Below are 25,145 nucleotides of genomic sequence, written 5' to 3'. Positions count from 1 at the left end.
TGGTTATCTTGTATCCAACAGAAGCTAATGCAAAACCACAAAGCATGTCTCATGACAGCAGGTATAGAGAACTAAAACATAAAGCAGGGATGTACCTTGGGATCTCGGTGTCTTTATTTCCAGCACAAGGACAGGAAACGGTCTGATTGACTCATCAGCTGCTCACCAGTGCCTCGCCTCTTGTCTGCCATATGGTAGGCAGCTGACAGATACCTGAATAAAATAAACGAATGAATGAGTGAGGGAGTGCATGAAGATGAGTCCTGAAATCGCTATATCAAATAGAAAAAGAAAGTAGTGTACATTTAAGAAAAACAAATGTAGCCTGTGCATGTTGAAATTCTGGGCAGATTTAAGTAAGCTTCACACCTTGCTGGAAACAATTCTGCAAATTACCATTTACAACTTACTGATGAGAACACTATAAAAGTCAACCTATAGTAATTTGACTGTGTAAATGAGAACCAGAGAAGGCACTCTGGTTGGTCTAATCTGTAGCCAACCTCAATTAATCCCAGTGACCCAGGACAGACCTTTGCCAAGCAAAGGCCATTTATTATGAGAAGGTCTGGGAGAAGATCACAAAAGGAAATTTACTGCAACATGAGTGGGTCCTTTGAGCTAATTCGAAAGCATGACACGGACTGATAAATGTATTCACGGTACGGACCATAAAAAAGGAGGTTGGAGATATTGCAGAATAGAGAACCCAGATGGTTTGAGAATTGCTGGGCACAGCAGATTTTAGTGGCCAAAATCCTACAAGCAGTCAAAGAAATCCAGCACGATTTGCATTGTCCCATCTTGCCCCGGCACCCAAGTCATCATAGATCTAATTCTGCTTCTACCTTTGCAGATAGAGTCATTGTCATGACTGACTCTTTCACATTTTTCTTTCAGGCCCTGCTGCAAAAAAGAAGTATGTCAGTTATAATAACCTGGTTATCTAACCTTTTCCATTCCATGGAACCCTGGAGGAGGAAGACCCTCAGTTATTTTGTCACCCAACCTGGCATAGGACTCTTCTGGTCCTGCCTGCTGCCCATCACCGGAGGAGCATCCCCAGCTGGGAGACCAATGATAGAGGATCCAAGTGTCCTACACAGCTGCTTTATGAAATATTCTTACTTTATCTTGGCTTAATAAGTCACTGGCAAGAGCACTGCCAACTCGGCTGCAATTCTGGACCTTCCCTACCAAAGGGAGCGTTGAGACTCAAGTCCCGCCTAGGCTCTTTAGGGTGAACCTTTGAGAGCCTTAGTGACTGTTTTGGGGCTGAACTGTCTTTCTATGTCTGTACTTCCAGGCTGCAAGGTTTTGAAATTTTCTGTACAGTTTGTGAGGACTTTTGCACTTTGCCATCCAATGTTGTACCTCAGTTCACTGTTTGTTTTCGAACGCCCTCTTTCCATAGAACCCTATCCTCTCAGATGGTGGGATATTTGGGAAAACCTTAAAACAATTAAAATTTTAAAAAGCTCTCAGCAGACGAAAATGAAAAATGTATGTACATGACTGTATAATTATGATGATAGTACCGCTGCAAATCACGTTATTTTTTTTAAGACAAAAAAGATATTTAAAGACCAAAAACTGTGCTGGGAAGGTACACCCCACCTATCTTTGGTATAAGATAGGGCACACGGAAGAAAGGTATTGGCCGAACGGAAGAGAGGTCTTGATCTTTGGAATGCATGCCAGTAATGTATTTTACAGTACGCGTTAATCACTTATGTTCAATATTTGTATTTGTGTTCTCTTTTGTTATTTTAGTTAGGATATGGGTGTTTTGCAATAATTTTAATAATGACTAAGCTATCTGAAGAAAAGAATACGGATTTTTCACGTCTTGAGGTTTGGTTCATGCCCCCCTATGACTGACCAGTGTGATAAGGACTTTAAAAACAAAAAGCATGTGTGTTTTCTACTGTTTGTAATAAGTACTTTCGTTAATTCTGCTGCTCATGTGCCAATTTAGTGGAAAAACACCCTCGCTGAACAATACCCCTTTCCATTTTCTTTCAATTCTGTGATATTGTCTAAGAATGTATCAATAAAATACTTTGGTTAACTTTTTTATTTCCCGCAATAAATATTTTTAGTTGTTTAATCCCTTTTTAGTGACAGTTGATTTCATACAGATTTTAAGTTAGGGAGGAATGCAGACAGCCAAATGTGTTAGAACAACAAGTTGTAGCCCACAGTGAAGCTGGAGCTGATATGCATGTATTCACCCAGAGGTGCTAAATCCTCTCACAGAAAAGCTGTCACTAAGCCCATGCATTTTGTTTCTTTGTAACTGAAGTTGATACGTGAGAACCTCAGACATTTTCTCAGAAAATTACCTAACCAAGATAGCGAAAGTGCTGGAGGGAAGAAGAAACACTAGCGTCAATAAAAAGCAGTCTGGGGCAATGTAGTGAAAAGATAAACATCTCCCCAAAACTTAACCAAAAGAGAAGTAAAGATAACTATCGTACAGCATTTGCCTCTGTTTTCAAATAAACAGGTTGGTCACGCTGATAGTAAGATTAAGACCTGGGTTTACTAAAATTCAACAGTAGGAAAGGCCCTCGCAGACCAACTCGTAGTAACTTGGGTGTCAGGAACATAAAATAATGTCTATTTGCAGAGGGTGGCATTGGTCCTTAGCACTCAGGCTTGGACCCCCAAATCCAAAATGGATTTCAAGGAACCACTGCGCATCTGTGACTCATTTTCTACTGTGAATAATAAAGCCCACACCTGATTTTACCTTTGGCATCTGGTGACCTCTTCCTGCCGCCCCTCAGCTCTCTTGGCCCAGGTAACGTGTGTGCAAAGAAGAGAAAACTCATTTCACTGTCGGACTGAGAAAAACGAATCTATCTCCCGGGTTTTCCTATCTCTGAAACACCCTTCAAAGGACAGACCTTGGGGAGAAACGCGAATCACAGCAGAAATGAGTTTGGATTATCCACATTTTCAAGCTGTACAGCCAAACGATGTACTATGAAACCTGGCTCCCCTTCCTGCTAGCTGCCCTGCAGGGAGTTACAGAAATATTCTAGAAACATTCTGAAGCGTCCATTTCCTCAACTGGAAAACAAGTTAATACTACTACCTATCTCACGGGGCTGGGAGGATTAAGAGACTCCATGGAAGGGCTTAGAACAGTGCTTGGCATTTGGTTAACTTACTATACACGTTAGCTATTATGACCAGCACTCCTACAAGGCATGTCAGCACCAACATGGTTTTTACATTTTGTCTTGAAAATAAAACTGTGTGTATTGCTTTCTCATTCCAGACGTGGAAATGGAATCTGTAAAATAACGCGTGGGCAAGCCAGGCCACCTTCTGGCTACGTGGTAGAAATAATTTTCACAAAGAAGTTACGTAAGAGCCTTTCCTGATAATGCAGAACCCAGAGTGCACAGGAAATAACAAAAGCGACTCCACTTAGGACTGGAAAGAGCTACGGTCAAAGACCTTTGCTCTGTTCCTGGATTCTCGGGGCAGGATGGAGGTAACGGTGCTCAGGTGATGATAGGGAACGAACCTAAAGCTTCCGTAGCACTACGTACAAGGCGTTGTTCTTTTTATATATTACATACTTTACGTGCATTCTACGCTTCATCCCTATCATATGCATTACAATGTATGCTTTATATACGTTAACTTATTTCATCCTCAAAATGCAGTTCCCAGCCATTGTCCACAATCCCCGTTCCTAACCCAGTATTTGAGTTCAAGTGTGTCTGTCGCGCCGTAGGACAGTGTTATTAGAACTACTTCTAATACGTGAGCATATATGAGGGTGCGTTGTCAAGAGCAGGCAGCTAAATGGACGTCCACTCGCCCCAAGCCACACATACTCCCTGGCTCTTCCTCAAATAAATCAAGAATATCCCACCTTGGGCTTCCCTGGTGCCACAGTGGTTGAGAGTCCGGCTGCCGATGCAGGGGACGCGGGTTCGTGCCCCGGTCCGGGAAGATCGCACATGCCGCGGAGCGGCTGGGCCCGTGAGCCATGGCCGCTGAGCCTGCGCGTCCGGAGCCCGTGCTCCGCAACGGGAGAGGCCACAGCAGTGAGAGGCCCGCGTACCGCAAAAAAAAAAAAAAAAAAAAAAAAAAAAAAGAATATCCCACCTCTATTCTCTTGCCTAACAACCTTTCTCTCTCCCCAAGTATCTGCCTGCTTCACTTCCTCACTCCTTTCCAGTTTCTTCTTAAACATCGTCACGTCAGAGGTCTTTTCTGACCATATTGAACAGGGCAGTCCCCCGCATCGCAGTGAACCCACCGCCTGCGGACTCTGAGCATGTCCCCATCCCTCGGGACGCCTTAAGGGGACGGGGGAGGGCAGGGCCTGTCTAGGAACCTACAGGACAGCCCTTGGACCTTCACACTCCCAAACTCATCCCCGAGGCCTGGGCTCACACACTGGCTGCTGACCCTGATTGTGACCCAGTGGATTTATTTTCTTTGGCCATTTTGCTTGGCCAACGGGTAATGCAATTAATGGCCAAAGAAGTGTGGGCAACTTAACCACCTGTCTTACAGAATATACGTTTCTCTCATTCACATGGCCAGCCTGGCATCTGCCTTTCATTGATACCAAGTCTTCATCATGTTTCGTGTCTCACATGCCCAGGTGTTTATCTTGCCTCTTCCTGTCCCATGCTTTTCCTCTTTAAAAGGAGGTAGTAAGAGCCATGAATAAAGAGAAAGTGGAGGCAAAGTGCAAATTCTGATTTCTTTCCTACAACTTTTATCTTATACAAATGCTTCTTAAATTTTCATGTGTCTAGGAGTCACCTGGGGAGCTTCTTAAAAATGCTGAGCAGGTAGGGCCCAGGGTCCTGCGGTTCTAATAAAATCCCCAGGGACGACTGTCCTGGTACTTGAACTGGAATTTGATTCTCAGCCCTGATGGTACATTAGATTCACCAAGGGGCTTATAAAACAGATCCATGACCAGACCCCACTCGAGAGAGTCTGTTTTCATCAGTCTGGGGTACAGCTGGAACATTTTTTTTTCTCTGTAAGCTTCCCAGATGATTTTCATGTGTAGTGTGGAGGGTTAATGCTCTAATACAGTGCGTCTCAAGCCTTAGTGGGCATGAGAATTTCCTGCAGGGCTTATCAAAACACACAATACTGAGCTCTAGAGTTTGATTCAGCAGATCCAGGATGGGGACTGATAATGTGCATCTCAGACAAGTTCTCAGGTGACGCTGATACTCCTGGGTCCAGGCACAATACTTTGAGAACCTCTGGTCTAATCCAAGCAACCAAACTACTCTTCCCACAGTCTGGCTTTGCACATGACAAAAGGTTTAAACGAACAAGCGAAAGACATTTTTACTGGCTCTCACACATTTTGCACACCTGCCTTCATTCTGGACTTACGATTAGGGTTAGAGTTGTAGGTTCCCATCATTGTTTCATGGACATCTGCATTTGCCCCCTAGAATTCTTTGAAATCTATTCAGTAACTTCTGGGAAAGTTTGCTATGTACCCACCTGTGTCTCTTTAAATCATGTTTCTTTTCTTTCCTGGGGTCATGACCAGAGATGCAGAATTCTACTCTTAAGTGCCTCTCCCTGCTCTTGGGATTGTCATCTTTTTATTTCCGGTCTCGAATTCATTACGATATTTTGAGTTTTTGAAATCTGTTTTCTAAAGCCTCATCTGGCCACTGGGCTACGTGCAGGCTGCTGCCCCCTGGCTCATTTCCCCCAAGCTTCCTCTTTACCAGGTCTTCCTTGCTGGTCCAAATTAGGTTCCGAGAAGCACTTCTTTTCTCTTCACCGCCCCTTGGGTGTTATGCTAGGCAGTGGTAGAGCATTCAATCAACAAAGGATCTCAGCACCTACCACATACCAGGCACTGTCCTAAATTCTTGGGGAAACAGCACTTAGGTAAAAAGACAAACCCCTTGCCCTCAAGAAGCCTGAATTATAGACGATGTGTCAAACATTTCTCAGATGCTGCTCTCTGATCCAGAGGTGACCTCTTCAGGATGGGCAAGCAGATTCACAGCCCAACACTCCAACCCAGAGCTGTCCTCTCCTCACTGAGCTTCTTCTCTTCCTCCATGGCTCCCTCACTTCCACTTAGAAAATCTGGCCACACCAACTCTTTATTCCGTTTGCTGTTCCTTTATGTTTTGCTATCCTGTGGGCTCCAAGAGCACATGGAGATCCAAGCAGGAACACCCCCCAGGCATGTGCACACCTGGTTGCATAGTTGAGAAGGTGCATTTGCCTCTTAACTGCAGAGACCTTTTTAGGACAAGAAAAGGAAATCCTAGGGAACCATTATGCTAAATTTGAGCCAGCCAGCCAGCTGCATCCATTGTTAGAGCAACTGGCATATTTATTGTTACTGTCGCCTTCGAACAAACAGGCTCTCCAGCAAGCTCTGCATTGGCTACTGAGCAGGACAATGACAGAGTTCATCTTGGTGACCGTCACCCTCCCATGGAACATTTACTACCAGAGAAATAGGTCAGGCAAACCATAGTGATCCTTGAGCCAAGGAGGGCAGGGCCGCCCTTGCTGCTGCCTGGACATTTTGCGCATGAATTCATCAGGTACTTGGTATATGCTCAGGATTGTTTTAAGCAATTCATATTCCCCCCGCTTAACCCCTATGTGGGAGGGACTAATATTATCCTCATTTTCAACAGTAATAATGAGAATAATTTCCCTCATGCCATGCAACTGATAAGTGGCAAAGCTGGGACTGGAAGCCAGATCTCACTGACTCTGGACCCAATACTATAAACCACGCAATTGTAATGCCCACAACATGGTTTCTTGTTCACCCCAAAACGGCACTTATGATCACCACAAATAAAATAATAAATCCCTAACCACAACCAAATAAGATTTCACAGGATAAGTATATGTATGAATAATACATTATATAATTATTATAATAAGATAGACTCTTTAACAGTATTTAAAGTAATTAAGAATGTTATAGAAAAACGTCCATAGTTATTTTCGAGATGATTCTAACTACATAAATACACATACCAAGATAAATCTTTAACAAAATGTACAAATGAGCTGCACAAATATGAATTATTTTTTATTCAAAAATCGTTTCCTGTACTTTTGGTTTCCTTTGCAATGAACATGCGCTACATTTGCAATCAGCGGGAAAAGTTAATTTTAAAATCATCCTAAGATGGCAAGCGAGCACAGCGTGGTCCCGGCTCCCTACTCAAATTCATCTCTGGATATAAACTCTACAGCAACTCTTCTGGACCTTGCATTTATAGGAGAATTTCCTGCGGGTGGGGGGCTTTGGAAAAAGACTGACTCACAGGCTCCACGCTAATTCAAACAGAAATTTTGGAGGGACAACTAGACATCGATGTATTTTTTGTTTGTTTGTTTTGTTTTGTTTTGCGGTACGCGGGCCTCTCACTGTTGTGGCCTCTCCCGTTGCGGAGCACAGGCTCCGGACGCGCAGGCTCAGCGGCCATGGCTCACGGGCCCAGCCGCTCCGTGGCACGTGGGATCCTCCCGGACCGGGGCACGAACCCGCGTCCCCTGCATCGGCAGGCGGACTCTCAACCACTGCGCCACCAGGGAAGCCCCAGTGATGTATTTTTAAATCTCCCCACAGCACGGTTTTAAGAGAAACACGGATATGAGGGACGACGACTTGCACGGATGGATACCGGGAGCTCAGGATGATGGGCCATCCCACGCACTGTAGCACTCACCTCCCACCTGCCCCCAGCACACACGACCCAGCAGAAGAGCCAACGCCCCAAGGGCCAGAGTGGGAGCCCACACATGGAGTTATGCATGTGTACCTTCATCACAGACACATTGTTTAAAAAGCTGTATACATGCGGAAAACACACTTAGAATACTTGCTCATATTATACACAATCAATTCCAGATAGATTAAGGACATAAATGTCCAAAAAAGGCCTAAAAAAAGAATATACAGAGGAGTATCTTTCTGTCCTTGTGTGTAGAAAACATGTTCTTAAAGCAGATAGGACATTTCTCCAAAGAAGATATACAGACTGCCCACAAACACATGAAAGAATGCTCAACATCATTAATCATTAGAGAAATGCAAATCAAAACTACAATGAGATATCACCTCACACCGGTCAGACAGGCCATCATCAAAAAATCTAGAAACAATAAATGCTGGAGAGGGTGTGGAGAAAAGGGAACCCTCTTGCACTGCTGGTGGGAATGTGAATTGGTATAGCCACTATGGAGAACAGTATGAAGGTTCCTTAAAAAACTACAAATAGAACTACCATATGACCCAGCAATCCCACTACTGGGCATATACCCTGAGAAAACCATAATTCAAAAAGAGTCAGGTACCAAAATGTTCATGGCAGCTCTATTTATAATATCCCAGAGATGGAAACAACCTAAGTGTCCATCATCGGATGAATGGATAAAGAAGATGTGGCACATATATACAATGGAATATTACTCAGCCATAAAAAGAAACGAAATTGAGTTATTTGTAATGAGGTGGATAGACCTAGAGTCTGTCATACAGAGCGAAGTAAGTCAGAAAGAGACAGACAAATACCGTATGCTAACACATATATATGGAATCTAAGAAAAAAAAAATATCATGAAGAACCTAGGGGTAAGACAGGAATAAAGACACAGACCTACTAGAGAATGGACTTGTGGATATGGGGAGGGGGAAGGGTAAGCTGTCACAAAGCGAGAGAGTGGCGTGGACATATATACACTACCAAATGTAAAATAGATAGCTAGTGGGAAGCAGCTGCACAGCACAGGGAGATCAGCTCGGTGCTTTGTGACCACCTAGAGGGGTGGGATAGGGAGGGTGGGAGGGAGGGAGATGCAAGAAGGAAGAGATATGGGAACATATGTATATATATAACTGATTCACTTTGTTATAAAGCAGAAACTAACACACCATTATAAAGCAATTATACTCCAATAAAGATGTAAAAAAAAAAAAAAAAGACAGGAAGAAGGCTCACCATGAAAGGAACAATTAATTTTGATTATATTACAATTGAGTACTGTTCATTAAAAGAAACTTTACAGCAAGTGCAAATAAACTACAATCTGTAAGAAGGTATTTGCAATACATACACCAACAAAGGCTTAATATTAGAAATATATATTAGGAATAAATATACATATGCACATGGTGTGTGTGTATATATACATATTAGAAATACATAATACAGTGCTTATATATGTATACACACACACATATATTCTGTACATATACAGCTTGAATCTAGACCTTTCAAACAAAAAGAAAGCTCTCCCTAAGGCATCCCAGAAACTGTGTAGGAGGGGCTAGAAGGAGTCTGATTGTACTTACATATGAACTGTTTTTTTTTTTTTTCAGTTTAAATAAATTGATTTTTTTTTTTTTTTTTTTTTGCGGTACATGGGCCTCTCACTGCTGTGGCCTCTCCCGTTGCGGAGCACAGGCTCTGGACGCGCAGGCTCAGCGGCCATGGCTCACGGGCCCAGCCGCTCCGCGGCATGTGGGATCTTCCCAGACTGGGGCACGAACTCCTGTCCCCTGCATCAGCAGGCGGACTCTCAACCACTGCGCCACTAGGGAAGCCCTGAATTTTTTAAGAAGAACATATACCATGGTCCCCAGTAGGACAAAGTCAGAAACTAAATATTGTCAGTATCCTGAGGAAGTACACAGTTCACATTAAATAAGCTAAAGAAACTAATGTGTAAAACCAGAATACCAGTTTACTTTGCCACAAGAAACTAGTATCAAAGGGAACATATTAAGGAAGGCCATTTAACCATTGTTTTCTGACCTGGTCCATAGATCTTTATGGACACTCCATTAGAATATACCTAAAAACAAGTAATAGAAAAAACCCAGCTCAAATTTGGTTGAATAATAAAGAGAATGTATTGACTCATATAGTTCAAAGGTCTATGTTACAGAGTGCCCCAGGCAAGGCTGTATCAGGCAACTTAAGGCTATTACCAAGGATGAAACCTCTTTCCATATATTGGCTCTATTTTGATCCTATTGGCATCCTCCTAGGACTAATTCTTCCCTTCGCCATAAAATGGTTGTCGGCACCAACAAGATGATATTCAGTTTTTATTCCAATTCAGCAGAAGAAGGATGGCTTCATTCTACCCAACTATCAAAGAAAGGTCCTAAACTTCACTTTGATTGGACTACATTAGATAAATACCTGTCCATGAACTAGTCACTGTAGCAAGAGAGCGGCGTTAGGCCTACGTTCTAAGCATCCATCGATCAATTACTTTAACAAAGAGTATGGGTTTGAGTAGACCTCCTAGCTGCTGAGGGGAGAGGATGGGGGAAGGGGGAAACCTCATGTCCACAGCAAGAACCCATCATAGAGAAACACAAGATCTGGCAAACACCCATTTCCATGCAGAGCAAGCTTCTCAGTGGACAGTGACCGATCACCCCTAGGGCTTTTCTGGTTTTAGTGCTGCAAGTCCAACCTCCTGGGACGCCCCCTAAACCCAGGGAAATTGAGATGGCTGATGCTAGTAACCCTGACTCCGTCATCTCATTCTGATATGACTGGCCCCCTTCTCCTCCCCCTTTTTTTTTTTTTTTTGGCGGTACGTGGGCCTCTCACTGTTGTGGCCTCTCCCGTGGCGGAGCACAGGCTCCGGACGCGCAGGCGCAGCGGCCATGGCTCACGGGCCCAGCCGCGGCATGTGGGATCCTCCCGGACCAGGGCACGCACCTGCGTCCCCTGCATCGGCAGGCCGACTCTCAACCACTGCGCCACCAGAGAAGTCCCTCCTCCCCTCCTGAATCGAAGAAATCTAGACTACATAAATAATATATGCCTGACACACATTTAAAAAATTTTTAAACACGGGGTTGGTAAGGGTTGGGGATTGATTTGTCGATGGGTCCATGTGCCCATGTGTGTGTCTGTGTGCAGGTGGGATGTATGGGAGAAAATGCATGAGGAACTGTGTCACTGAGGGAGTATCCACATGAAAGAGGAAGAATACAGAAAAAAAAGTTTAAAATATTCAACTAACTGGATGAAACAGGACTGCATTTGGCTGCAAGCAACAGAAAACTCAACACATATGTAACCTGCATCCTCACAGTCACAAAATAGCTGCTGCACCTCTGGACATCACACATACCCTCTAAGCAGTAAAAACAAAAAAAGCTGTAAGACCTCTTCTTGAGACTTTGCCGTTTATTCAGTAAGTGAAACTCTTCTTCAAGACTTCTTACAGTTTCTTGGCCAGAAACATATCACTTAGCCCCCTCTGAAATGTGGACTCTTCAACACACGAAGTAGAGAATAGGAGTACGTTACTGGGAATGCATCTTGGCTGAGAAAACAGTATGTCAAACTTTTGCCCAGGAGATGTTATATAAACTCTTTCTACTTCTAGCAACTTCTTTATAATTATAAAATGGTGATCTAGGAAATCTCCAAATAACATCAAATTCAGAAAAACCTACCCCAAACGTTGACACTGAGGGTAAAGATTGACTCGTGTGCTGATTCAGGGGAGAATCTCCTCATTGAGAATTCTGCAGAGCAGAGGATGTGGGCAGGCTGCATTCCACAAAGCTGCCTTTGGAAGTCTTCTTAAATGTGTGTCATCCTGAGAGCTGCTTAACTAAAACTCACCACAGGAAATACCAGGGCTGGCAAGGACCACTCCGATCATTAGCCTGTTTCAGAGGCCTGTTTGCTCTCTGGGTAACAGCAACCATCCTCATATTCACTCCCATTCTGGGTTGTATTTTAAGGCAAATTATTCAGCCTCCTCTGCTAGTACATGGAGAATCACAATGAGATGCACCATACCAGGCTGCAATTTCTGTACCAAATTGCCTTGGAACAGAATTGAGCCCGGATCTAATTCTGCGCCCCCCCCCCCATGCTTTATTCCATTCTCATCTGCTTTATACCAAAATTAAAATTAAGTGTATTTCTAACTTGTGGAGGTATGTTGTTTCCATCCAAAATTGAGGCAGAACTCATCAAAGACACAATAAAGAAAGTGTATGTTCAACCCCATCAAACCAGATGTGTACACCTTTTATCAGTCTTTGCCCATATCACCTACTGATTGAAAAGATTTTTCAATTTCTTTCTGACTTGTGTTCTCTATTCCCAGTCATTAAGTACCTTACTAGACATCCTGACAGCCCTTCAAAATCAGAACAGAAGCCAAGTAATCATTTCCTCAGTTCAGCCCACTCAGCAAACTATGGAAGTATTATAAAAATATAAAGGTATCCTAATGTGATGTTTATTTATTGCTAAGTTCAATTCCCAGGCTTATATTCATCCACCCATCCCCTCCAAGCCACTTGTTCCCCTCTGGGAAGGCTCTGAACACAGAGTGAGTCTTGCTGTGTAATGATGACAGAGAAAGTAAAAAAAGTGTCACAGCCCTGTCAACCCACTATGTGTGTTGAATGCTGTGCAATTCCTCTCTCAAATCCCTTCCAAACTTCTTCTAAATGCAGGGGTAGAAAAGCTGAATGATACATTTCCTAGAGGCCTTTGCAACTATGATTCTGGATGCAAATTAGTTTTCATTATCCAAAAGCACACACAGGAGATGTTGACAAGAAAACGCAGTGGAGAATAGAAAAATATTTTATTCATCCAGAAGAAGGCAAGAAAGGGGAGAAAAAAATAAAATGATAGGTCAAATAGAAAACAACGAGTAAGATGGTTGGCTTAAACCTAAATAAATGGGCAATTCTGTTAAATATAAATGAGTTAAGTATGCCAATTAAAAGACAGAGACTGTTGAATTTTGTTTTTAAAGAAAAACTTTAAGGGCTTCCCTGGTGGCCCAGTGGTTGAGAGTCCGCCTGCCGATGCAGGGGACACGGGTTCATGCCCTGGTCCAGGAAGATCCCACATACCGCGGAGCGGCTGGGCGTGTGAGCCATGGCCGCTGAGCCTGCGCATCTGGAGCCTGTGCTCCGCAAAGGGAGAGGCCACAACAGTGAGAGGCCTGTGTACCACAAAAAAAAAAAAAAAGAAAAACTTTAAGTTGCTTACAAGAGACATTCCTTAAATACAAGGCACAGAAAGCCTGCAAATAAAAGACTAGTGGAGTAGGCTGAATGGTGGCCCCAAAGATATCAGGACCTAATCTCTGGAATCTGTAAACGTTACCTTATTTGGAAAAACAGTATTTGCAGATGTGAGTAAATTAAGAATTTTCGGATGTGGAGATTATCCTGGATCATCTTGGTGGCCCCTAAATGCCATCACATGTATCCTTATAAGAGAGACCCTGAGGAACATCTGATACACAGACTAGGAAGAAGCCCTGTGATCAAGGAAGCAGAGACTGGAGCGATGCAGCCACAAGCCAAGGATGCTGGCAGCCACCAGGAGCGAGAAGGGATTCTCCCCCTAAAGCCTCTGGAGGGAGTTCAGCCCTGCTGAAACCTTGATTTCAGCCAGGTGATTTCAGACTTCTGGGATCCAGAACAGTGAGACAATATATTTACTTATTTTAAGCCACCACATCTGTGGTAATTTGCTACAGACACTCTAGGAAACAAATACAGATGGAGACTGACACGCCTTACAAAAGCAACCAAAAGAAAGCTAGTGTAACCACACTAATATCTCTAGTATTGCTTCTTGCCATAGAGAGGGCATTTCACAGCAATAAAAGAAAAAGAAAATTGAGAGCAATCTTTCTGCTCTGCCTGCCTTTTCTCCTGGAAAGTAAGGTCTTGGAATCATCAAGTTTTCTTAATGATTTCCTGCAGGCTCCGTGAGCATGAATGTTATTGATAAGTACACAGTGTGAAATCATAATCAGCAAATAACCACAGAGCAGAAAACAAGCAGGACACAAACTCACCAGGATTCGTTAGCCACTGTGCTCTTAATCCCATGATCCACCAGGGAAGAAGAGGAATCTAGACACACACATCTTTAAGGAAGAAAGTTGCAAATCACCTAAGTCTGGATCCTTCCATGGAGTAAGTCAAGGTACCTACTACGTTTCTTCCCCACTAAATATCCACCACAGGTCTTTCTCAGAGACACACACGAACACCTCCTTCGCCATATGGTACCGGAGTCTGTTCGCACCACACTAACAAGAATACTATTGACTGGGTGGCTTATCGACAACCGAAATTCCTCACAGTTCTGGAGGCTGGGAAGTCCAAGATCAAGATGCTGGCAGATTCAGTGTCTGGTGAGGACCATTTCCTGGTTCACGGATGGCTGTTCTTTTGCTGTGTCCTCAGATGGTACAAGGGACAAGGGAGATCTCCGGGGTCTCTTTTATAAGAGCATTAATCCCATTCATAAGGACTCTACCCTCATCACCTAATCGCCTCCCAAAGGCCCCACCCCTAAACACCATCACATTGGGGGTTAAGATTTAACAGATGTATGTGGGAGACCCACACATTCAGTCCATAGCAGTGACATTCTTATTTCCATAAGGAACGTGTCATCTTATTTTTCCCTATGTCACATTCCAACCGCCATAAAAGACACATGGGAAGGTTCAACACATACTTGTTAAGCAAATAATGCAAATCAGTGTAACAGTGGCCCCAGCCAGTGGCTTCATGGTCCACACTGAGCTCTTATGAGACCATTCCCAATGTAGTGCTAAAGACAGAACAGTAGTCTGTCAGAAGGAAGGGTCATGTTGGAGACCGCCCAGGGAGTTAGGCCATGAGGATGGACCCCTCAGGAATGAGATCAGAGTCCTTATAAAAGGGACCCCAAAGGGTTCCCTCACCTCTGCCACCCCGTGGGCATACAGACAAAATGGCTCTCTTTGAGTCAGGAAGCTGGTGCTCCCCAGACACCACATCTGTCAGCGCCTTGATCTTGGACTTCCCAGGCTCCAGAACCATGAGAAATAAATGTCTGTTGTTTATAAGCCACTCAGTCTATAGTACTCTTGTTATAAAAGCCCAGAAGGACTAAGACACCTGATAAGCCTGTTATGTGAGGAAGGAGAGACCCTATAGACAGGAAATGGTGGGACGCAAGATAAGAAAAGACACTGCTAGATAGCTCTACAGGAAAAAGAGAGCGGAGCAAGGGGAGAAGAGGGAAGAAAAGAATACTGAGCAACTGGGTGGGATACTGGGCTCTAAGTTGTGGAAGTGACTGAGGAATGGTTAAAAATAGTGATAGATAAAACTGAACTTGAAGTATTTTTTAAATGCTGTAGTGTAAATCTCTTCATCATTCCAAATCTTCAGCAAAGTCCTTTATGATCATAAAAGCCTTGTAAGTGTATTATCTGGAACCATGCAAGTAGGTGCATGCAAACTCGGGCAGAACATCATGTTTCCACAGGCAGAGGAACGGGCTTCCAACCCCTGAATTGGTGGGAAAATCTTAGTTGAGATACAGGTCACATTTAAAAGTGACCTTCTCAACTGAAATCTTATCACATCATCTATCCTTTGTCCTATCTCTTTCCTCTGGACCCCCACCAAGCCAGACTATATTCTCTGACCTGTGGCCACCCAACAGATGGTCTTCTCTCTCCAGGCCAAGTGGGCCTTTCTCAGTAGAGACTCAGCGTTGTCTCTGCTACTCAGCTTCCTGTCCAGCAAACAAACTATCATTTTAAAGTTTTTCTCTTAAAGCCCAAGGAGAACTGAACAAAACATTCCAGAAGTAGCTGGTCCATCCTGTGAACACCAAGGATGTCTCAGATACTATTTACATTTGTACTGTCATCACACCAACGAATGACCATTCCTGATCTAACAGCAAATTGCGACCCCACACCACGGTTCAGGGGGCTGCTTCTAAATGATGCTCCCCACGCCGTTTCATGGACTTGGCAGTCAGGGTGTTCTTTGGACCGATACTCATGAAATTACACTCATCCTTCTTAAATTTAATCTTCCTGGAACAGACCCATGACTCCAGGCAGTTGAAATTATTTTAGAATCTGATTCTTGTACCTTTTTAACAATTCTTTCAAAATTTATCCCAGTTTGTGATTCATGAGGTCTCTAACTTGACTCAAGAGCCTGTGACACACACCTTAAGAACATCTCTTCAAGTTGAACAGTGAATCCTGGGTAGAACGATCCACCCGTCCTTAGTATTTGCCTCCTAGCTCCTGCTGCTCTGAGCTGACTCTAAGGGTTGGCACACCCAGGAGGCTCTGGAAACCCACTGTGTGTTCAAGCCTTGAACTTGAGGAGTAGCTGTCAGTGTATAAAGTAACTGAACTTCCCCAGTGATTAGCATAGTTCCTTGCGTGTCGACAATACTCTTAACAGTGGCAAACTGATGCTCCACAGATAGGTGCCTCTATCTCGAGCCTCCTGGAAAATTAGCGGAACTGGTACACGAACCAAGTTTAACATTATCTCAACCCCAAGATAACTCACTGTCCTATGCGAGGAGACGAAATAAGCCTGATTATTGCCAACCTGTCCTTTCTTCTGCTTATTCAAAAAGCCTGTACATTTTGCCCAGTTTGTTTCTTGCCATCCAGAACTTTTACTCAGACTGCTGGAAAGGCAGGGAGGAGGGGACAAGAGACATCAGGCCAGCCCTGTAGTGAAAGAGATGACGGAGTTGGGAGAGAAAGAAGCAGAGGGTCTTGGGGCGTGAGGGAAATGAATGGGAATTCTAAGAACTAGGGCAATGGACTCTTTCCCTCTTTCTTAGTAAGTAAGAAACTCAGATGCAATTTTTAAATCACTCTGTAATTGTCCTTTGGTTCTTGGACCACGCTTCCTTGACCAAGGCAGAACTCAAACAGGATCACACACATCCCTAGCTTTTGTGTATTTCCCCCTTACAGGATACCTGCATTTCAATTCATCATCTGGTAGAAGAAAAGCGTTCACATCTTTACTTTTCCTTGTTATTTTTAAAAATTTTGCCAAAAAGACTGCTGAAGAGAACATGAGAAATGGGCTTGTGGTTCAACAGTTACAGTGTCTGAAATTAATGAAAGGAAAGAGAAGACCAATTAGGCTCTTGCCTTCCTGGTGTAACTGTATTTTAAAGTGATCCAAAATGTTCCACACCCCCAAAACGTTTCCTCAACACCCCGTCACCTTGCCTGCAATTCCCACCTTTTGAATATATATTTTGGATTAAGGTATTATCTCCTAAAATAACCTTTTTGGGAACATTAGCATTTCCTGGAGTCTACTACGTGCCACATACTTCAAGTGTGTTACATCCCGTTTCTTCCTCATGACGAACCTGCAGGCATTTATTTCAATACTGTAATAACTGTTCTGGTTGGATTGTGTCCCCTAAAAAGGTGTGTTGAAGCCCTAAATTCCAGCACCTCACAATGGGATCTTATTTGGAAATAGGGTTATTGCAGATGTACTTGGTTAAAACACGGTTGTACTGGAGTTAGGATGGAGAGTCCCTTGATTCAATAGGACCGGTGTTACGCTCCTAAGAAGACGGAAGGTAGACCCAGACACGGGAGGAGAAGACAGACACGTGATGAGGACATCAGAGACTGCAGCCATCCACCTGCAAGCCAAGGAACACCAAGGAATGCCAGCAAATACCGGAGGCCAGAAGAGGCAAGGAAGGTTTCTCCGTACAGGTTTCAGAAGAAGCACGGTCCGGCTGACATCTTGATTTTGGACTCCTGGCCCCCAGAACAGAGAAAGGATACATTTCTGCTGCTGTAAGCCACCCATTTGTGGTTCTTTGTTACGGCAGCCATAGGAAACTAGTACAGTAACCGAGAGTCATGTTCTAGACTCATGTTTCAATCCCAGCTTTGCCATTACTTCCATCAATTACTTCCAGCTTAGTAAATCTCAGATTTCCTCATCTGTAAGATGCAGATAGTGGTATCTACTATTACATAGATTTTGCTCTCAAAACGAATTAAATGGACATCTCTGTGTTCTCCTCACTCAATTATTGCATCAGGTAAACATTTAATAAACGGCCACCTCTGCTAGGATCATCCTCCTGATCGGACCTTCTTCCTCCTCGTGAACGAAGAAACTAAAAAAGAGGTAAAAATCCCTGCCCAGTGGCAGAGCTGGAGTTCAAAACGAGCTCTGCTTGCCTCCAAACAGCATGTCAGATTCCAACAGCCATCGGGAGAGAGATTACGTTTTCTCAAGAATCTGCCTGTGTTCTGAGGAGCTGGACTGTGAAAGGTAAAATCTTGACTGTGAGGCAAGAGGAGAAATGAACTTTAATTCAGTATATGGGGTGACGTCAGGGTGGGAACGTCTGAAAGGCAGTCAGAACCGCTAAGATCACGACTAGGACCTCCCAGCTCTGACCAGCACTGATCGTTGTGCCGTCCCACCTCCACCCCCAAGTTCATGTTAACATTGCCATTTCTTTCAACAAACCATGTATCATCCTTCCAGCACACCTGAGTTCCTAGAAGCTATCCGACTCCACAAAAGACTCCTGTTCCTTAGGAAATCCAACCGGCTGGCTTCCTTTCATCCAGGCATGCTTGGTCCCTGCCTACAGCAGTGCCCTAGGCAGTAGACAGAGAAGTGCTCGGGGCCAAGGAGAGTCTGCAAAGCCAGCCACCCTCCCCCAATCGGTGGGCATCTTCACTTCATGCACAGGTGCAGTATTGGTCCCTGAGCTGGAAGCACCCATTACACTGGGGCAATGATCAAAGCTGGATATAATCTAAACATATTTAAAAAGCTACATGACTGAGTTCTATGAATATCATCTCATATATTCTGGATGGGTTGTATTTATTTTAAAGCCAGAATGGATTAAAAGGAGAACAGACAAAAGCCAGGGAGATCAGTTTGCTACAATAAATATTCAAGATCAAGGGATTTGGTGTTTACCTGGGAGAAGGCCTTCCTCCTAAGAATACTGCACCCCTTTAGTCGTACTGCTTGCAAAGCTATACACACAGGTATTTTGAAACACTGGACCATTTAATCTCTCCCTTTTATGCCATCAACACCATTGGATGCAATTTCCGAGGCAACATTTAAATGTTACATTCCATTTCCCTATGATATGGGAAGTGCCCATAGGCTGTGAGAGTGAGAGAGGGGAGCCAATATTGCATGAGCGCGTCCCCAGATGGGGTGAAGGCAGGGTGCCCTCCAGAGCAGACAATTCCATCGACTTATAACAAGCTACACAGAGGATGACCCGGTGCACCATAAGCTGAAGGGCAGCTGAACTAAATTAAAAGAAAAATAGCTTTAAAAACCTGACAACTTCTTACTGGTATAAAAATTTTAAAAAAAATTAAAAACCTGCTCAAAGTTGCCTATTATAGAGGAGGTTTAGAATTTAAATGTGAACAAATCTTTTATGACAAACCCATGGCACAGTTCTTTTTCTAGATGCCAACAGGAGCTTGCCGTCTTACATCTTAAGGCAAAATGTTCTCCCTCGTCTCCTTTTGTTCTTTTCCTTTCTTCCCTCTCCCTTGGACACTTCTTTTCTGTACTCAGAATGCTTCGGGTCATAGGCAGGGCTTCTCTGAGGAGACCTACCAGGCCTCTGCTCATGCTGGGTGTGCGCCTCTCTCTTCTGGCGGAGTCTCTCCTATTATCGGATTCTTCATGCATCTCACAGAGCTGGATCTGACACACTGAGGTGCAGAGCCCGCAAAAACCAGCCGTATCTGCAAGTCCCTGCTGGGATGGAGGTGGCTGAACCCAGGTCAAGGAATCCAGGAGTCACAAGGCACCGTGGGAGGAGGAACATGGAAGGTCATCTTTGAACTTCACGCTTGCCTGCGACAAAGATGTCAGGAGGCCCCTCGTGGGGCCTCTGTGGAGGCAGAGAGAATAATGTGAAAACCGTGTGAGCTGAGGCAAGAAGAAGGAGCCGTGGACCCAGAAACCCGGGGCCTAGACTCACAGCATCCGTCTCCCCACTGACTGGGCGTCTTGGGACCTCAGGCAAGCTTCTGACCTCTCCATAATTCATTTTCCTCAGTGAAACAGGGGAAAGGTCATACCTATCACAAGAAGTCTTTGAAAGGATTAGTTAAAATATCTCAAAGGAGAAGAGCCTGCCCAGCAAAGGTTTGCAGATCCCAGTTCTCTGCTGCTTGCATCACAGGGACTTGGGGATGGTGTAAAATATGGGGCCGCATAAAATCTAACAAGGAAACGCAACACTCTGATTCACTTCTTCTGTGAGTGTAGACACACGTTCCACACTCCAGGGGGATGTGGAGTAGTGGGAAGGAGCAGGAAGGAAGAGACAGGGAAAGGTGAAAAGAAGAAGAGGTTGACAGGTCACTGAAACGGGATATTCTAGAATATGGGTGGCAACTCCATGTTCAGTCCAGTGAACTGAGCACTTGCTGCACGTGCCCGCCTTGAACTTAGCAGTGGGGACACAGGGATGAATAAATCATCACTTCTGTCCTCAAAATGTCTATATCCTTGGGGTAGAGGCAAATACACCAATAGGAATAAAATAATAGGATAAAACTGAAAGCATGGCCAGAGGCTTGAGGAGACACAGCAAGGGTGTAACTGATTCTTCCTGGATGTGGAACATCCCTTCAGTGTGCAGAGTGGAGCGGACATTTCAGCTGGAATTTGAAGGTGCAGGGGGAGCACACCAGGGGGCAGAGAGGAAGACAGGCATGCTGAGTAGGCAGAATAACGTTCCCTCCTCAGATGCCCATGTCCTCATCCTCAGAACCTGCAGGGAAAAGGGACTTGGCAAATTTAATTAAGGCTGCAGACTTTAAAGTAGAGAAATTACCCTAGATGACCAGGGTGGACCCAATCTCATCACAATAGCCCTTAAAAGCAGAGAATTTTTCTCTGGCTCAACTGTGAGAAACGGGAGAGAAGAGGAAGTTGGTTTGAAGATTGAGGGGGAACCAAGCTGCCATTGCTGAAAGGGGGCCCGAGGCAAGTGTGAGAAGCAATGAGCAGACGCTAAGAGCAAAGACCCGTCCCGGCTGACAAGTCAGCAAGGAGATAGAAACCTCAGTCCTACAACCACAAGGAACTGGTTCTGGCCAACAACTTGAATGAGTCTGAGGAAGTGATCAACTCCCAGTGTCTCCAGAAAGGAATGCATCCCTTCCAACACCTTGATTTCAGCCTGTGAGACCCTAAACCCAGTTGTGCCATGCTCTATCCAGGCTGCTGACCTACAGAACTGTGAGATAATGGATTTACGTCATTTTCAGACACTAAATTTATGGTAATTTGTTATAGCAGGAATGCAAACATTAATCACATACATAGCAAAAGGCACAGAACAGCAGATACACAGGATTCCATTCACAGGAGCTATTTGGGGAGCTATTGGGGATAAGGCAAGAAACAGGAGGAGCGGCTCGGTGAACAATACATAAGACAGAGCCATGCTGTAAGCAAAAGGGGGTCTTAGGAAACTTCTGAGCAGAGGAATATCAAGTATGATTTGGGAAGGGTGGGTAGAAATTCAATAAATTCCTAAATTCACCAGAACTCATAAATAACAAAGGGCCCCTTATCTTCGAGATTATCATCACAGTAGTTTGCATTTTGATTCAAATGAGGTTGCAATGGTGTGAATATCCAGGAAATGTCTCCTTGAGATGTGATTTACAGCCAGTGTTGGAACTGTGGTGGTTTACGTGGTACACAAATGTAAAAACTTGGGATTTTTCATTTACCTGCTAAACTGATTCCCTTCAGCTTATCAAAGGCATCTAGGTAAATGCAAAGGGTATTCTTTAAGGATCTAACTTGGCTTCTCAGCTACATTCACCAGTACTGACCATTCCCTTATTTTCAAAATACTCTTTTTCCTTTTTTTCTTAGTGTCTATCTATAGATTCATCTCCTGGACTTCTTCCTACTCTTCTTATTGGTCTGATTCTTTTTGTCTTTAAATTCACTTTCCTCTACCCAGCCAACAAATATGAGATTTCATCTAAGCCTAATTTAAGGGCTTCTGCCCTCCTCATTCTTATATACTATGCCCCGAAATTATCCTATCTATTACCACCTATTTGCAGGTGATTTACAAATTTCTCTTTCTGATTGTAACTTCTCTAAGAATCAGAGCTGACAGATCCAGACACATATGTCATATTTCTTCTTGGATCTCTCAGAGGCACCTCGAACTCAACATGGCCAAAACCAGACTCATCAATGTCATGCCTGACTTGGTCTTCCTTTCAATATTCTCTCTATCTGTGAATGGTTCCACCAACCACAAGCTAGAATCCCAGCATCATTCTTGCTGTCTTCCTCTTCCTCATCCCCCACATCCAATTCCAGACTTACTCTTCTTCCTAAAGTCCCACCAAGAGCTAACTTCAAGACTTCCCTGAGTGCTAGCAAAAGAGCAAGCATCACATGGACTAGAGACTGATGAACAAAGGAGAAATCATGAGTCATTCTGGAACTGCCGTCTACTAGTATAGATACTAGAAAAACTGACCCAAGGAAACTGGGGAGGGGAGGGGAGGGGGCTATGGACATAAAATCCATTTGTCACCTCAATCATTAACCCTCAAGTTTACTTCCTCAGGTACAACTCAGACGCCAGAGCTCAGAAGACTCTGGGGGGATGGCAAGAAATTTGGGGAGCTCAGTAAGAGTCATGAGGACCCCAAGCTTTGATCCCACGTTCATTCATGCATATAGTATCTTCTTAATTAAAAGTAGTAAAACTCTTAGTTAAGGGGCATGTGGTTGAGATTGCCATTTGTAGCCCCTAATCATCTCTGAGGAGCCAGGCAGAAGTTAAGACAAGCCTTGTATTTTTAAATAGACACCCCTTTGAGAACCACCAAATAAAAACCTACCAATTATTTGAGTAACGCCTCATCTTCACAGCAAAAATTAAATGTTACTATCCACTTTGCTCATTAGACTTAGCTCTGAACATCATCTGGTTGCTTCTAATAACTGAACTACCACCATAAGACTCAAAATTGCCAACTGGTTCAACCTAATTAGAAGCCTGCTAGAAAAGGCCGGTGTATAATTGGGGCCCTGACAGCCAAGACAGGTACAGAACCATACAGACTTGAACAGACTTCCACACTTCAGTCTGATTTTACAGACCACTAGATCAGTTATTATACTCCAGTCACTGTTCGGAGTTACACTTTATGGGAAATTACACATGGAGAGGTCTGTTTAGACAGATACAATGAAAATGATTCATGAGCAGATAACCAAGCAGAATTCACGAGTGGATTACGTGAAAAACTAACTGAAAAACTAGTAGAGTATTTCTTGAAAAACACAAAGCAATGTAGCTGAAGGGTAAGTCAACTCTGAGTTTCTTTTTTAGGGCCTTAAGAAATAGTGCTAGGACGGATGGATTGAAACCACAGGAGAGCAGAAGGAAGGCCTGCTAATTGGGATAACTGAGGATGGAGAAGACTGCCCCGGAAGGGAGCCATCCTTCAATTAGTAGCTACATTCAAGCTTGTCAGGAGGACACTTGATTAATTCAAATAGACACTCAGAAAATAGTTACTGGTTGCCTACTATATACAGCAGATCAGAGAGCTATGAAGATATGAGATGGGTCTCTCGGCTAGCAGATCCTCAAGGTTCCTCCTAAAACTGACTTTCTTTATTTCCCTATCTCTGTCATTAGGTTCAAATATCAAAATGCAAGTTAAAGTTCTTTAACTTTCTCCAATAGCAGGCATGCGGTCTCTTTAAAAGATGTTTCTTGTATCTACCCTCTACCACCGTATTTACCTTAGAAACAAAAAGAGATTAAGATGGACAGGAAAGGACGTACAAATTCCAGCTTAGCTCTAAACCTTCTTAGTGTTGGGAAGGTAGCACCTTGACTCCCAAATACAGGTTACAAGAAAGATCCAGGACATTATACAGCTGAGAGCCAGATCCCAGAATTAAACTGTCTGCAAAGCTACTCCACTGGGGTGATTCCACAAAGTGTCTAGCTTTACAATTGGTATATTTGGGGCATACTGGGACCACCGGGAAAAATTTCCTGGATTTCATCTCAAGGTTGTTATCCTAGTCATGCCATCTTTTCATGGGACCTCTTCACTCAATTTCTTTCAATTCTGGGATCTCTGCCAAGACATATGGACTCTTAAGATATAATTTTTCATTGACCATGTTTTGGTTTGGTTTATCTCAACAACAGAGAAAATACTAAGAAGACTAGCAGTTTATTTGCAAGGAAATCCAGTAGAAGATGGAGAAAAGAGACAGAGCACACAGACAACAGATGGCATGCCACTAAGAAAGATATCTCTGGGAGTAGCTAGAACAGTCTTCCCAGGAAACTCTGAGAACCAGTTTAGAATTGTGTCCCAAAAAATGACCCCAGCAGAGACAAAGGAGTCCCCATCATTCATTTGTTGGGAGCTGGTAACAGGAGACATTTATTTTCTAGTTCTGTCTGCCATGTACAGAAGCAGGGTGGGCTTGACCATTAGAAAAAATTCCTTACACAGAGAAGCAGAGGCTGGCAGCTGAAGTCAGTCAGAGTAGGTTACAACGGCAGAGCCCAGAGAACATAAGCAGAGCACCAATACGCCCTGCTATGGGGAGCTACATTTAGAGCTAACGCTCCATCCTGCCATCGCCTGAGCTGGTTTACAGAGGTGAGTATGTGCTACTGCTACGTATGTTCCACTCCCAGAAATAACTTCCTGCTTTATGACAGAGAGATTCAACAATCCATATTGACAAACTACTATGCCAGCATCGTAGAACTGGAAGGCAATACAACAGTGGTGAACATGAAAAACAAAATAAAAAATGAAGAAAATGGAAGAGAGGGCTTCAAAGAGCGGGGTTTCTCCTCCAAATCCATCCCTGTCACACCTACTCGTTCATGGCACCCTTTGTTACAGGATATTAAAATTCTTATTTTATTCATGTTCATAGGCCATTTGGACAGATTTTTGTGATACATGCTTAGAGCATCAAAGATACTTCACTGACGTCCTTGCTTTGGATTTATGGATACAAGTGACGGAGTGCAAAAACAGCAGCAAAAAATACATGTGGAGATAAGCAGGACTGTCCAGTGAATGAGCCCAGGTTCTTTCTCTGGGTTGCTCGGCAACAAGTTCGCTAGGATTTTCTCTCTGCCACCTCACCTGGAGGGGCCACAGCCAAACTCAACTTCCTATGGGACTGCGGCCCCTCAAACAGCCATCTTGCTTTAATGGGCCTCCCTGCT

At 43.8% G+C, this 25,145-nt stretch overlaps 1 protein-coding gene across 2 annotated transcripts in view; it reads left to right on the top strand.

Annotated features, from left to right (window-relative positions):
• The window catches only part of GRM7 (glutamate metabotropic receptor 7), an 853,253-nt gene extending 851,174 nt beyond the window's left edge, over nt 1–2,079 (top strand). For both annotated transcript variants that reach the window (XM_049693592.1, XM_049693593.1), the window contains one exon: nt 901–2,079. Coding sequence is in view for 1 of the 2 variants with exons in the window: in XM_049693593.1 (XP_049549550.1) it covers nt 901–950 (50 nt within the window). In the remaining variant the exon portion in view is untranslated. The remainder of the gene's footprint in view (nt 1–900) is intronic.
• Nucleotides 2,080–25,145: the final 23,066 nt, after the last annotated feature.

This window comes from Orcinus orca, chromosome 10, assembly GCF_937001465.1.
Source record: "Orcinus orca chromosome 10, mOrcOrc1.1, whole genome shotgun sequence".
NCBI classification, from domain to species: Eukaryota; Metazoa; Chordata; class Mammalia; order Artiodactyla; family Delphinidae; genus Orcinus; species Orcinus orca.
Note: the sequence above shows the minus strand (reverse complement) of the source record. Positions and strands in the feature narration are given on the sequence as shown.